Genomic DNA, 15,515 nt, shown 5'->3' on the forward strand with positions numbered 1-15,515 from the left:
ACTGACCCGCCGACAGTGCAGCACTCCCTCAGTACTGACTCTCTGACAGTGCGGCACTCCCTCAGTACTGACCCTCTGACAGTGCAGTGCTCCCTCAGTACTGACCCTCTGACAGTGCAGCACTCCCTCAGTACTGACCCTCTGACAGTGCAGCACTCCCTCAGTACTGACCCGCCGACAGTGCAGCACTCCCTCAGTACTGACACTCTGACAGTGCGGCACTCCCTCAGTACTGATCCTCTGACAGTGCGGCACTCCCTCAGTACGGACCCTCTGACAGTGCGGCGCTCCCTCAGTACTGACCCTCTGACAGTGCGGCACTCCCTCAGTACTGACCCTCTGACAGTGCAGCACTCCCTCAGTACTGACCCTCTGACAGTGCGGCACTGCCTCAGTACTGACCCTCTGACAGTGCAGCACTCCCTCAGTACTGACCCTCTGACAGTGCGGCACTCCCTCAGTACTGACCCTCTGACAGTGCGGCACTCCCTCAGTACTGACCCTCTGACAGTGCGGCACTCCCTCAGTATTGACCCTCTGACAGTGCGGCACTCCCTCAGTACTGACCCTCTGACAGTGCGGCACTCCCTCAGTACTGACCCTCTGACAGTGCAGCACTCCCTCAGTACTGACGCTCTGACAGTGCGGCACTCCTTCAGTACTGACCCTCTGACAGTGCAGCACTCCCTCAGTACTGACCCTCTGACAGTGCGGCACTCCCTCAGTACTGACCCTCTGACAGTGCAGCACTCCCTCAGTACTGACGCTCTGACAGTGCGGCACTCCTACAGTACTGACCCTCTGACAGTGCAGCACTCCCTCAGTACTGACCCTCTGACAGTGCGGCACTCCCTCTGTACTGACCCTCTGACAGTGCGGCACTCCCTCAGTACTGAACCTCTGACAGTGCGGCACTCCCTCAGTACTGACCCTCTGACAGTGCGGCATTCCCTCAGTACTGACCCTCTGACAGTGCGGCGCTCCCTCAGTACTGACCCTCTGACAGTGCGGCACTCCCTCAGTACTGACCCTCTGACAGTGCGGCGCTCCCTCAGTACTGACCCTCTGACGGTGCGGCGCTCCCTCAGTCCTGACCCTCTGACAGTGCGGCACTCCCTCAGTACTGACCCTCGTACAGTGCGGCACTCCCTCAGTACTGACCCTCTGACAGTGCAGCACTCCCTCAGTACTGACCCTCTGACAGTGCGGCACTCCCTCAGTACTGACCCTCTGACAGTGCAGCACTCCCTCAGTACTGACCCTCTGACAGTGCGGCACTCCCTCAGTACTGACCCTCTGACAGTGCGGCACTCCCTCAGTACTGACCCTCTGACAGTGCGGCACTCCCTCAGTACTGACCCTCTGACAGTGCGGCACTCCCTCAGTACTGACCCTCTGACAGTGCAGCACTCCCTCAGTACTGACCCTCTGACAGTGCGGCGCTCCCTCAGTACTGACCCTCTGACAGTGCAGCACTCACTCAGTACTGACCCTCTGACAGTGCGGCGCTCCCTCAGTACTGACCCTCCGACAGTGCGGCACTCCCTCAGTACGGACCCTCTGACAGTGCGGCGCTCCCTCAGTACTGACCCTCCGACAGTGCGGCACTCCCTCAGTACTGACCCTCTGACAGTGCGGCACTCCCTCAGTACTGACCCTCCGACAGTGCGGCGCTCCCTCAGTACTGACCCTCTGACAGTGCAGCGCTCCCTCAGTACTGACCCTCTGACAGTGCGGCACTCCCTCAGTACTGACCCTCTGACAGTGCGGCGCTCCCTCAGTACTGACCCTCTGACAGTGCGGCACTCCCTCAGTACTGACCCTCTGACAGTGCGGCGCTCCCTCAGTACTGACCCTCTGACGGTGCGGCGCTCCCTCAGTCCTGACCCTCTGACAGTGCGGCACTCCCGCAGTACTGACCCTCTGACAGTGCGGCACTCCCTTAGTACTGACCCTCTGACAGTGCAGCACTCCCTCAGTACTGACCCTCTGACAGTGCGGCACTCCCTCAGTACTGACCCTCTGACAGTGCGGCACTCCCTCAGTACTGACGCTCTGACAGTGCGGCACTCCCTCAGTACTGACCCTCTGACAGTGCGGCACTCCCTCAGTACTGACCCTCTGACAGTGCAGCACTCCCTCAGTACTGACCCTCTGACAGTGCGGCACTCCCTCAGTACTGACCCTCTGACAGTGCGGCACTCCCTCAGTACTGACCCTCTGACAGTGCGGCACTCCCTCAGTACTGACCCTCTGACAGTGCGGCAGTCCCTCAGTACTGACCCTCTGACAGTGCGGCGCTCCCTCAGTACTGACCCTCTGACAGTGCGGCACTCCCTCAGTACTGACCCTCTGACAGTGCGGCGCTCCCTCAGTACTGACCCTCTGACAGTGCGGCGCTCCCTCAGTACTGACCCTCTGACAGTGCGGCGCTCCCTCAGTACTGACCCTCTGACAGTGCGGCGCTCCCTCAGTACTGACCCTCTGACAGTGCGGCACTCCCTCAGTACTGACCCTCTGACAGTGCGGCGCTCCCTCAGTACTGACCCTCTGACAGTGCGGCACTACCTCAGTACTGACCCTCTGACAGTGCGGCACTCCCTCAGTACTGACCCTCAGACAGTGCAGCACTCCCTCAGTACTGACCCTCCGACAGTGCAGCACTCCCTCAGTACTGACCCTCTGACAGTGCGGCACTCCCTCAGTACTGACCCTCTGACAGTGCGGCACTCCCTCAGTACTGACCCTCTGACAGTGCGGCACTCCCTCAGTACTGACCCTCTGACAGTGCGGCACTCCCTCAGTACTGACCCTCTGACAGTGCTGCACTCCCTCAGTACTGACCCTCTGACAGTGCAGCTCTCCCTCAGTACTGACCCTCTGACAGTGCGGCACACCCTCAGTACTGACCCTCTGACAGTGCGGCACTCCCTCAGTACTGACCCTCTGACAGTGCGGCGCTCCCTCATCACTGACCCTCTGACAGTGCAGCACTCCCTCAGTACTGACCCTCTGACAGTGCAGCACTCCCTCAGTACTGACCCTCCGACAGTGCAGCACTCACTCAGTACTGACCCTCCGACAGTGCAGCGCTCCCTCAGTACTGATCCTCTGACAGTGCAGCGCACCCTCAGTACTGACCCTCTGACAGTGCAGCACTCCCTCAGTACTGACCCTCTGACAGTGCAGCACTCCCTCAGTACTGACCCGCCGACAGGGCAGCACTCCCTCAGTACTGACCCTCTGACAGTGCAGCACTCCCTCAGTACTGACCCTCTGACAGTGCGGCACTCCCTCAGTACTGACCCTCTGACAGTGCGGCGCTCCCTCAGTACTGACCCTCTGACAGTGCAGCGCTCCCTCAGTACTGACCCTCTGACAGTGCGGCGCTCCCTCAGTACTGACCCTCTGACAGTGCAACACTCCCTCAGTACTGACACTCTGACAGTGCGGCACTCCCTCAGTACTGACCCTCTGTCAGTGCAGCACTCCCTCAGTACTGACCCTCTGACAGTGCAGCACTCCCTCAGTACTGACCCGCCGACAGTGCAGCACTCCCTCAGTACTGACTCTCTGACAGTGCGGCACTCCCTCAGTACTGACCCTCTGACAGTGCAGTGCTCCCTCAGTACTGACCCTCTGACAGTGCAGCACTCCCTCAGTACTGACCCTCTGACAGTGCAGCACTCCCTCAGTACTGACCCGCCGACAGTGCAGCACTCCCTCAGTACTGACCCTCTGACAGTGCGGCGCTCCCTCAGTACTGACACTCTGACAGTGCGGCACTCCCTCAGTACTGATCCTCTGACAGTGCGGCACTCCCTCAGTACGGACCCTCTGACAGTGCGGCGCTCCCTCAGTACTGACCCTCTGACAGTGCGGCACTCCCTCAGTACTGACCCTCTGACAGTGCAGCACTCCCTCAGTACTGACCCTCTGACAGTGCGGCACTCCCTCAGTACTGACCCTCTGACAGTGCAGCACTCCCTCAGTACTGACCCTCTGACAGTGCAGCACTCCCTCAGTACTGACGCTCTGACAGTGCGGCACTCCTTCAGTACTGACCCTCTGACAGTGCAGCACTCCCTCAGTACTGACCCTCTGACAGTGCGGCACTCCCTCAGTACTGACCCTCTGACAGTGCGGCACTCCCTCTGTACTGACCCTCTGACAGTGCGGCACTCCCTCAGTACTGAACCTCTGACAGTGCGGCACTCCCTCAGTACTGACCCTCTGACAGTGCGGCATTCCCTCAGTACTGACCCTCTGACAGTGCGGCGCTCCCTCAGTACTGACCCTCTGACAGTGCGGCACTCCCTCAGTACTGACCCTCTGACAGTGCGGCGCTCCCTCAGTACTGACCCTCTGACGGTGCGGCGCTCCCTCAGTCCTGACCCTCTGACAGTGCGGCACTCCCTCAGTACTGACCCTCTGACAGTGCGGCACTCCCTCAGTACTGACCCTCTGACAGTGCAGCACTCCCTCAGTACTGACCCTCTGACAGTGCGGCACTCCCTCAGTACTGACCCTCTGACAGTGCAGCACTCCCTCAGTACTGACCCTCTGACAGTGCGGCACTCCCTCAGTACTGACCCTCTGACAGTGCGGCACTCCCTCAGTACTGACCCTCTGACAGTGCGGCACTCCCTCAGTACTGACCCTCTGACAGTGCGGCACTCCCTCAGTACTGACCCTCTGACAGTGCAGCACTCCCTCAGTACTGACCCTCTGACAGTGCGGCGCTCCCTCAGTACTGACCCTCTGACAGTGCAGCACTCACTCAGTACTGACCCTCTGACAGTGCGGCGCTCCCTCAGTACTGACCCTCCGACAGTGCGGCACTCCCTCAGTACGGACCCTCTGACAGTGCGGCGCTCCCTCAGTACTGACCCTCCGACAGTGCGGCACTCCCTCAGTACTGACCCTCTGACAGTGCGGCGCTCCCTCAGTACTGACCCTCCGACAGTGCGGCGCTCCCTCAGTACTGACCCTCTGACAGTGCAGCGCTCCCTCAGTACTGACCCTCTGACAGTGCGGCACTCCCTCAGTACTGACCCTCTGACAGTGCGGCGCTCCCTCAGTACTGACCCTCTGACAGTGCGGCACTCCCTCAGTACTGACCCTCTGACAGTGCGGCGCTCCCTCAGTACTGACCCTCTGACGGTGCGGCGCTCCCTCAGTCCTGACCCTCTGACAGTGCGGCACTCCCGCAGTACTGACCCTCTGACAGTGCGGCACTCCCTTAGTACTGACCCTCTGACAGTGCAGCACTCCCTCAGTACTGACCCTCTGACAGTGCGGCACTCCCTCAGTACTGACCCTCTGACAGTGCGGCACTCCCTCAGTACTGACGCTCTGACAGTGCGGCACTCCCTCAGTACTGACCCTCTGACAGTGCGGCACTCCCTCAGTACTGACCCTCTGACAGTGCGGCACTCCCTCAGTACTGACCCTCTGACAGTGCTGCACTCCCTCAGTACTGACCCTCTGACAGTGCAGCTCTCCCTCAGTACTGACCCTCTGACAGTGCGGCACACCCTCAGTACTGACCCTCTGACAGTGCGGCACTCCCTCAGTACTGACCCTCTGACAGTGCGGCGCTCCCTCATCACTGACCCTCTGACAGTGCAGCACTCCCTCAGTACTGACCCTCTGACAGTGCAGCACTCCCTCAGTACTGACCCTCCGACAGTGCAGCACTCACTCAGTACTGACCCTCCGACAGTGCAGCGCTCCCTCAGTACTGATCCTCTGACAGTGCAGCGCACCCTCAGTACTGACCCTCTGACAGTGCAGCACTCCCTCAGTACTGACCCTCTGACAGTGCAGCACTCCCTCAGTACTGACCCGCCGACAGGGCAGCACTCCCTCAGTACTGACCCTCTGACAGTGCAGCACTCCCTCAGTACTGACCCTCTGACAGTGCGGCACTCCCTCAGTACTGACCCTCTGACAGTGCGGCGCTCCCTCAGTACTGACCCTCTGACAGTGCAGCGCTCCCTCAGTACTGACCCTCTGACAGTGCGGCGCTCCCTCAGTACTGACCCTCTGACAGTGCAACACTCCCTCAGTACTGACACTCTGACAGTGCGGCACTCCCTCAGTACTGACCCTCTGTCAGTGCAGCACTCCCTCAGTACTGACCCTCTGACAGTGCAGCACTCCCTCAGTACTGACCCGCCGACAGTGCAGCACTCCCTCAGTACTGACTCTCTGACAGTGCGGCACTCCCTCAGTACTGACCCTCTGACAGTGCAGTGCTCCCTCAGTACTGACCCTCTGACAGTGCAGCACTCCCTCAGTACTGACCCTCTGACAGTGCAGCACTCCCTCAGTACTGACCCGCCGACAGTGCAGCACTCCCTCAGTACTGACCCTCTGACAGTGCGGCGCTCCCTCAGTACTGACACTCTGACAGTGCGGCACTCCCTCAGTACTGATCCTCTGACAGTGCGGCACTCCCTCAGTACGGACCCTCTGACAGTGCGGCGCTCCCTCAGTACTGACCCTCTGACAGTGCGGCACTCCCTCAGTACTGACCCTCTGACAGTGCAGCACTCCCTCAGTACTGACCCTCTGACAGTGCGGCACTCCCTCAGTACTGACCCTCTGACAGTGCAGCACTCCCTCAGTACTGACCCTCTGACAGTGCAGCACTCCCTCAGTACTGACGCTCTGACAGTGCGGCACTCCTTCAGTACTGACCCTCTGACAGTGCAGCACTCCCTCAGTACTGACCCTCTGACAGTGCGGCACTCCCTCAGTACTGACCCTCTGACAGTGCGGCACTCCCTCTGTACTGACCCTCTGACAGTGCGGCACTCCCTCAGTACTGAACCTCTGACAGTGCGGCACTCCCTCAGTACTGACCCTCTGACAGTGCGGCATTCCCTCAGTACTGACCCTCTGACAGTGCGGCGCTCCCTCAGTACTGACCCTCTGACAGTGCGGCACTCCCTCAGTACTGACCCTCTGACAGTGCGGCGCTCCCTCAGTACTGACCCTCTGACGGTGCGGCGCTCCCTCAGTCCTGACCCTCTGACAGTGCGGCACTCCCTCAGTACTGACCCTCTGACAGTGCGGCACTCCCTCAGTACTGACCCTCTGACAGTGCAGCACTCCCTCAGTACTGACCCTCTGACAGTGCGGCACTCCCTCAGTACTGACCCTCTGACAGTGCAGCACTCCCTCAGTACTGACCCTCTGACAGTGCGGCACTCCCTCAGTACTGACCCTCTGACAGTGCGGCACTCCCTCAGTACTGACCCTCTGACAGTGCGGCACTCCCTCAGTACTGACCCTCTGACAGTGCGGCACTCCCTCAGTACTGACCCTCTGACAGTGCAGCACTCCCTCAGTACTGACCCTCTGACAGTGCGGCGCTCCCTCAGTACTGACCCTCTGACAGTGCAGCACTCACTCAGTACTGACCCTCTGACAGTGCGGCGCTCCCTCAGTACTGACCCTCCGACAGTGCGGCACTCCCTCAGTACGGACCCTCTGACAGTGCGGCGCTCCCTCAGTACTGACCCTCCGACAGTGCGGCACTCCCTCAGTACTGACCCTCTGACAGTGCGGCGCTCCCTCAGTACTGACCCTCCGACAGTGCGGCGCTCCCTCAGTACTGACCCTCTGACAGTGCAGCGCTCCCTCAGTACTGACCCTCTGACAGTGCGGCACTCCCTCAGTACTGACCCTCTGACAGTGCGGCGCTCCCTCAGTACTGACCCTCTGACAGTGCGGCACTCCCTCAGTACTGACCCTCTGACAGTGCGGCGCTCCCTCAGTACTGACCCTCTGACGGTGCGGCGCTCCCTCAGTCCTGACCCTCTGACAGTGCGGCACTCCCGCAGTACTGACCCTCTGACAGTGCGGCACTCCCTTAGTACTGACCCTCTGACAGTGCAGCACTCCCTCAGTACTGACCCTCTGACAGTGCGGCACTCCCTCAGTACTGACCCTCTGACAGTGCGGCACTCCCTCAGTACTGACGCTCTGACAGTGCGGCACTCCCTCAGTACTGACCCTCTGACAGTGCGGCACTCCCTCAGTACTGACCCTCTGACAGTGCAGCACTCCCTCAGTACTGACCCTCTGACAGTGCGGCACTCCCTCAGTACTGACCCTCTGACAGTGCGGCACTCCCTCAGTACTGACCCTCTGACAGTGCGGCACTCCCTCAGTACTGACCCTCTGACAGTGCGGCAGTCCCTCAGTACTGACCCTCTGACAGTGCGGCGCTCCCTCAGTACTGACCCTCTGACAGTGCGGCACTCCCTCAGTACTGACCCTCTGACAGTGCGGCGCTCCCTCAGTACTGACCCTCTGACAGTGCGGCGCTCCCTCAGTACTGACCCTCTGACAGTGCGGCGCTCCCTCAGTACTGACCCTCTGACAGTGCGGCGCTCCCTCAGTACTGACCCTCTGACAGTGCGGCACTCCCTCAGTACTGACCCTCTGACAGTGCGGCGCTCCCTCAGTACTGACCCTCTGACAGTGCGGCACTCCCTCAGTACTGACCCTCTGACAGTGCGGCACTCCCTCAGTACTGACCCTCTGACAGTGCAGCACTCCCTCAGTACTGACCCTCCGACAGTGCAGCACTCCCTCAGTACTGACCCTCTGACAGTGCGGCACTCCCTCAGTACTGACCCTCTGACAGTGCGGCACTCCCTCAGTACTGACCCTCTGACAGTGCGGCACTCCCTCAGTACTGACCCTCTGACAGTGCGGCACTCCCTCAGTACTGACCCTCTGACAGTGCTGCACTCCCTCAGTACTGACCCTCTGACAGTGCAGCTCTCCCTCAGTACTGACCCTCTGACAGTGCGGCACACCCTCAGTACTGATCCTCTGACAGTGCGGCACTCCCTCAGTACTGACCCTCTGACAGTGCGGCGCTCCCTCATCACTGACCCTCTGACAGTGCAGCACTCCCTCAGTACTGACCCTCTGACAGTGCAGCACTCCCTCAGTACTGACCCTCCGACAGTGCAGCACTCCCTCAGTACTGACCCTCCGACAGTGCAGCGCTCCCTCAGTACTGATCCTCTGACAGTGCAGCGCACCCTCAGTACTGACCCTCTGACAGTGCAGCACTCCCTCAGTACTGACCCTCTGACAGTGCAGCACTCCCTCAGTACTGACCCGCCGACAGGGCAGCACTCCCTCAGTACTGACCCTCTGACAGTGCAGCACTCCCTCAGTACTGACCCTCTGACAGTGCGGCACTCCCTCAGTACTGACCCTCTGACAGTGCGGCGCTCCCTCAGTACTGACCCTCTGACAGTGCAGCGCTCCCTCAGTACTGACCCTCTGACAGTGCGGCGCTCCCTCAGTACTGACCCTCTGACAGTGCAACACTCCCTCAGTACTGACACTCTGACAGTGCGGCACTCCCTCAGTACTGACCCTCTGTCAGTGCAGCACTCCCTCAGTACTGACCCTCTGACAGTGCAGCACTCCCTCAGTACTGACCCGCCGACAGTGCAGCACTCCCTCAGTACTGACTCTCTGACAGTGCGGCACTCCCTCAGTACTGACCCTCTGACAGTGCAGTGCTCCCTCAGTACTGACCCTCTGACAGTGCAGCACTCCCTCAGTACTGACCCTCTGACAGTGCAGCACTCCCTCAGTACTGACCCGCCGACAGTGCAGCACTCCCTCAGTACTGACCCTCTGACAGTGCGGCGCTCCCTCAGTACTGACACTCTGACAGTGCGGCACTCCCTCAGTACTGATCCTCTGACAGTGCGGCACTCCCTCAGTACGGACCCTCTGACAGTGCGGCGCTCCCTCAGTACTGACCCTCTGACAGTGCGGCACTCCCTCAGTACTGACCCTCTGACAGTGCAGCACTCCCTCAGTACTGACCCTCTGACAGTGCGGCACTCCCTCAGTACTGACCCTCTGACAGTGCAGCACTCCCTCAGTACTGACCCTCTGACAGTGCGGCACTCCCTCAGTACTGACCCTCTGACAGTGCGGCACTCCCTCAGTACTGACCCTTTGACAGTGCGGCACTCCCTCAGTACTGACCCTCTGACAGTGCGGCACTCCCTCAGTACTGACCCTCTGACAGTGCAGCACTCCCTCAGTCCTGACCCTCTGACAGTGCGGCACTCCCTCAGTACTGACCCTCTGACAGTGCGGCACTCCCTCAGTACTGACCCTTTGACAGTGCGGCACTCCCTCAGTATTGACCCTCTGACAGTGCGGCACTCCCTCAGTACTGACCCTCTGACAGTGCGGCACTCCCTCAGTACTGACCCTCTGACAGTGCGGCACTCCCTCAGTACGGACCCTCTGACAGTGCAGCACTCCCTCAGTACTGACGCTCTGACAGTGCAGCACTCCCTCAGTACTGACCCTCTGACAGTGCGGCACTCCCTCAGTACTGACCCTCTGACAGTGCAGCACTCCCTTAGTACTGACCCTCTGACAGTGCAGCACTCCCTCAGTACTGACCCTCTGACAGTGCGGCACTCCCTCTGTACTGACCCTCTGACAGTGCGGCACTCCCTCAGTACTGAACCTCTGACAGTGCGGCACTCCCTCAGTACTGACCCTCTGACAGTGCGGCATTCCCTCAGTACTGACCCTCTGACAGTGCGGCGCTCCCTCAGTACTGACCCTCGGACAGTGCGGCACTCCCTCAGTACTGACCCTCTGACAGTGCGGCGCTCCCTCAGTACTGACCCTCTGACGGTGCGGCGCTCCCTCAGTCCTGACCCTCTGACAGTGCGGCACTCCCTCAGTACTGACCCTCTGACAGTGCGGCACTCCCTCAGTACTGACCCTCTGACAGTGCAGCACTCCCTCAGTACTGACCCTCTGACAGTGCGGCACTCCCTCAGTACTGACCCTCTGACAGTGGCAGCACTCCCTCAGTACTGACCCTCCGACAGTGCAGCACTCCCTCAGTACTGACCCTCTGACAGTGCGGCACTCCCTCAGTACTGACCCTCTGACAGTGCGGCACTCCCTCAGTACTGACCCTCTGACAGTGCGGCACTCCCTCAGTACTGACCCTCTGACAGTGCGGCACTCCCTCAGTACTGACCCTCTGACAGTGCTGCACTCCCTCAGTACTGACCCTCTGACAGTGCAGCTCTCCCTCAGTACTGACCCTCTGACAGTGCGGCACACCCTCAGTACTGACCCTCTGACAGTGCGGCACTCCCTCAGTACTGACCCTCTGACAGTGCGGCGCTCCCTCATCACTGACCCTCTGACAGTGCAGCACTCCCTCAGTACTGACCCTCTGACAGTGCAGCACTCCCTCAGTACTGACCCTCCGACAGTGCAGCACTCCCTCAGTACTGACCCTCCGACAGTGCAGCGCTCCCTCAGTACTGATCCTCTGACAGTGCAGCGCACCCTCAGTACTGACCCTCTGACAGTGCAGCACTCCCTCAGTACTGACCCTCTGACAGTGCAGCACTCCCTCAGTACTGACCCGCCGACAGGGCAGCACTCCCTCAGTACTGACCCTCTGACAGTGCAGCACTCCCTCAGTACTGACCCTCTGACAGTGCGGCACTCCCTCAGTACTGACCCTCTGACAGTGCGGCGCTCCCTCAGTACTGACCCTCTGACAGTGCAGCGCTCCCTCAGTACTGACCCTCTGACAGTGCGGCGCTCCCTCAGTACTGACCCTCTGACAGTGCAACACTCCCTCAGTACTGACACTCTGACAGTGCGGCACTCCCTCAGTACTGACCCTCTGTCAGTGCAGCACTCCCTCAGTACTGACCCTCTGACAGTGCAGCACTCCCTCAGTACTGACCCGCCGACAGTGCAGCACTCCCTCAGTACTGACTCTCTGACAGTGCGGCACTCCCTCAGTACTGACCCTCTGACAGTGCAGTGCTCCCTCAGTACTGACCCTCTGACAGTGCAGCACTCCCTCAGTACTGACCCTCTGACAGTGCAGCACTCCCTCAGTACTGACCCGCCGACAGTGCAGCACTCCCTCAGTACTGACCCTCTGACAGTGCGGCGCTCCTCAGTACTGACACTCTGACAGTGCGGCACTCCCTCAGTACTGATCCTCTGACAGTGCGGCACTCCCTCAGTACGGACCCTCTGACAGTGCGGCGCTCCTCAGTACTGACCCTCTGACAGTGCGGCACTCCCTCAGTACTGACCCTCTGACAGTGCAGCACTCCCTCAGTACTGACCCTCTGACAGTGCGGCACTCCCTCAGTACTGACCCTCTGACAGTGCAGCACTCCCTCAGTACTGACCCTCTGACAGTGCGGCACTCCCTCAGTACTGACCCTCTGACAGTGCGGCACTCCCTCAGTACTGACCCTTTGACAGTGCGGCACTCCCTCAGTATTGACCTCTGACAGTGCGGCACTCCCTCAGTACTGACCCTCTGACAGTGCGGCACTCCCTCAGTACTGACCCTCTGACAGTGCAGCACTCCCTCAGTACTGACGCTCTGACAGTGCGGCACTCCTTCAGTACTGACCCTCTGACAGTGCAGCACTCCCTTAGTACTGACCCTCTGACAGTGCAGCACTCCCTCAGTACTGACCCTCTGACAGTGCGGCACTCCTCTGTACTGACCCTCTGACAGTGCGGCACTCCCTCAGTACTGAACCTCTGACAGTGCGGCACTCCCTCAGTACTGACCCTCTGACAGTGCGGCATTCCCTCAGTACTGACTCTCTGACAGTGCGGCGCTCCCTCAGTACTGACCCTCGGACAGTGCGGCACTCCCTCAGTACTGACCCTCTGACAGTGCGGCGCTCCCTCAGTACTGACCCTCTGACGGTGCGGCGCTCCCTCAGTCCTGACCCTCTGACAGTGCGGCACTCCCTCAGTACTGACCCTCTGACAGTGCGGCACTCCCTCAGTACTGACCCTCTGACAGTGCAGCACTCCCTCAGTACTGACCCTCTGACAGTGCGGCACTCCCTCAGTACTGACCCTCTGACAATGCAGCACTCCCTCAGTACTGACCCTCTGACTGTGCGGCACTCCCTCAGTACTGACCCTCTGACAGTGCGGCACTCCCTCAGTACTGACCCTCTGACAGTGCAGTGCTCCCTCAGTACTGACCCTCTGACAGTGCAGCACTCCCTCAGTACTGACCCTCTGACAGTGCGGCGCTCCCTCAGTACTGACCCTCTGACAGTGCAGCACTCACTCAGTACTGACCCTCTGACAGTGCGGCGCTCCCTCAGTACTGACCCTCCGACAGTGCGGCACTCCCTCAGTACGGACCCTCTGACAGTGCGGCGCTCCCTCAGTACTGACCCTCTGACAGTGCGGCACTCCCTCAGTACTGACCCTCTGACAGTGCGGCACTCCCTCAGTACTGACCCTCTGACAGTGCGGCGCTCCCTCAGTACTGACCCTCTGACAGTGCAGCGCTCCCTCAGTACTGACCCTCTGACAGTGCGGCACTCCCTCAGTACTGACCCTCTGACAGTGCGGCGCTCCCTCAGTACTGACCCTCTGACAGTGCGGCACTCCCTCAGTACTGACCCTCTGACAGTGCGGCGCTCCCTCAGTACTGACCCTCTGACGGTGCGGCGCTCCCTCAGTCCTGACCCTCTGACAGTGCGGCACTCCCGCAGTACTGACCCTCTGACAGTGCGGCACTCCCTCAGTACTGACCCTCTGACAGTGCAGCACTCCCTCAGTACTGACCCTCTGACAGTGCGGCACTCCCTCAGTACTGACCCTCTGACAGTGCGGCACTCCCTCAGTACTGACGCTCTGACAGTGCGGCACTCCCTCAGTACTGACCCTCTGACAGTGCGGCACTCCCTCAGTACTGACCCTCTGACAGTGCAGCACTCCCTCAGTACTGACCCTCTGACAGTGCGGCACTCCCTCAGTACTGACCCTCTGACAGTGCGGCACTCCCTCAGTACTGACCCTCTGACAGTGCGGCACTCCCTCAGTACTGACCCTCTGACAGTGCGGCACTCCCTCAGTACTGACCCTCTGACAGTGCGGCGCTCCCTCAGTACTGACCCTCTGACAGTGCGGCACTCCCTCAGTACTGACCCTCTGACAGTGCGGCGCTCCCTCAGTACTGACCCTCTGACAGTGCGGCGCTCCCTCCGTACTGACCCTCTGACAGTGCGGCACTCCCTCAGTACTGACCCTCTGACAGTGCGGCGCTCCCTCAGTACTGACCCTCTGACAGTGTGGCACTCCCTCAGTACTGACCCTCTGACAGTGCGGCACTCCCTCAGTACTGACCCTCTGACAGTGCAGCACTCCCTCAGTACTGACCCTCTGACAGTGCAGCACTCCTTCAGTACTGACCCTCTGACAGTGCGGCACTCCCTCAGTACTGACCCTCTGACAGTGCGGCACTCCCTCAGTACTGACCCCCTGACAGTGCGGCACTCCCTCAGTACTGACCCTCTGACAGTGCGGCACTCCCTCAGTACTGACCCTCTGACAGTGCCGCACTCCCTCAGAACTGACCCTCTGACAGTGCAGCACTCCCTCACTACTGACCCTCTGACAGTGCGGCACTCCCTCAGTACTGATCCTCTGACAGTGTAACACTCCTTCAGTACTGACCCTCTGACAGTGCGGCACTCCCTCAGTACTGACCCTCTGACAGTGCGGCACTCCCTCAGTACTGACCGTCTGACAGTGGAGCACTCCCTCAGTACTGACCCTCTTAGCGGCACTCCCTCAGTACTGACCCTCTGACAGTGCAGCACTCCCTCAGTACTGACCCTCTGACAGTGCGGCACTCCCTCAGTACTGACCCTCTGACAGTGCAACACTCCCTCAGTACTGACCCTCTGACAGTGCGGCACTCCCTCAGTACTGACACTCACCCTCTCCGCTATCCTCATTTGAAGCTCCACGTTCTGCTGCTGACACTGTGTCCGTAGTGTCTCCGCCTCCGCCACCTTCTCCTGCAGAGCGGTCAGGAGCTGTGTGAACGGGAGAGAGAGAGAGCGTGTGAGAGTGAGAGAGAGAGAGAGAGAGAGAGAGAGAGAGAGAGAGAGAGAGAGAGAGCGAGAGAGAGAGAGAGAGAGAGAAAGAGAGAGAGAGAGAGAGAAAGAGAGAGAGAGAGCGGGAACGAGAGAGAGAAAGGGAAAGAGAGAGCGTGAGAGAGAGAGAAAGAGAGCAAGAGACAGTGAGAGAAAGAGCGTAAGAGAATGAGAGAGAGAGAGAGAGACAGAAAGAGAGAGTGATAGGGAAAGAGTGATAGGGAGAGAGAACGGGGAGAGAGCGGGGAGGGAGAGCGGAGAGAGAGAGAGCGGAGAGAGAGCGCGGGGAGAGAGAGCGGGAGAGAGAGCGGGGAGAGAGAGCGGGGAGAGAGAGCGGGGAGAGAGGGCGGGGAGAGAGGGCGGGGAGAGAGGGCGGGGAGAGAGAGCGGGGAGTGAGAGCGGGGAGTGAGAGCGGGGAGAGAGAACGGGGAGAGAGAACGGGGAGACGGCGCGGGGAGAGAGAGAGCGGAGAGAGAGAGCGGGGAGTGAGAGCGGGGAGTGAGAGCGGGGAGAGAGCGGGGAGAGAGAGCGGGG

At 60.3% G+C, this 15,515-nt stretch overlaps 1 protein-coding gene across 1 annotated transcript in view; it reads right to left on the minus strand.

Annotated features, from left to right (window-relative positions):
- LOC140395995 (rab GTPase-binding effector protein 2-like) overlaps nucleotides 1–14,942 on the minus strand; it is a 19,464-nt gene extending 4,522 nt beyond the window's left edge. Inside the window, exon 1 of the mRNA XM_072484032.1 lies at nucleotides 14,823–14,942. Coding sequence (XP_072340133.1) covers nucleotides 14,823–14,840 — 18 coding nt within the window. The 5' untranslated portion in view covers nucleotides 14,841–14,942. The remainder of the gene's footprint in view (nucleotides 1–14,822) is intronic.
- Nucleotides 14,943–15,515: the final 573 nt, after the last annotated feature.

This window comes from Scyliorhinus torazame, chromosome 19, assembly GCF_047496885.1.
Source record: "Scyliorhinus torazame isolate Kashiwa2021f chromosome 19, sScyTor2.1, whole genome shotgun sequence".
In the NCBI taxonomy this organism is placed as follows: Eukaryota; Metazoa; Chordata; class Chondrichthyes; order Carcharhiniformes; family Scyliorhinidae; genus Scyliorhinus; species Scyliorhinus torazame.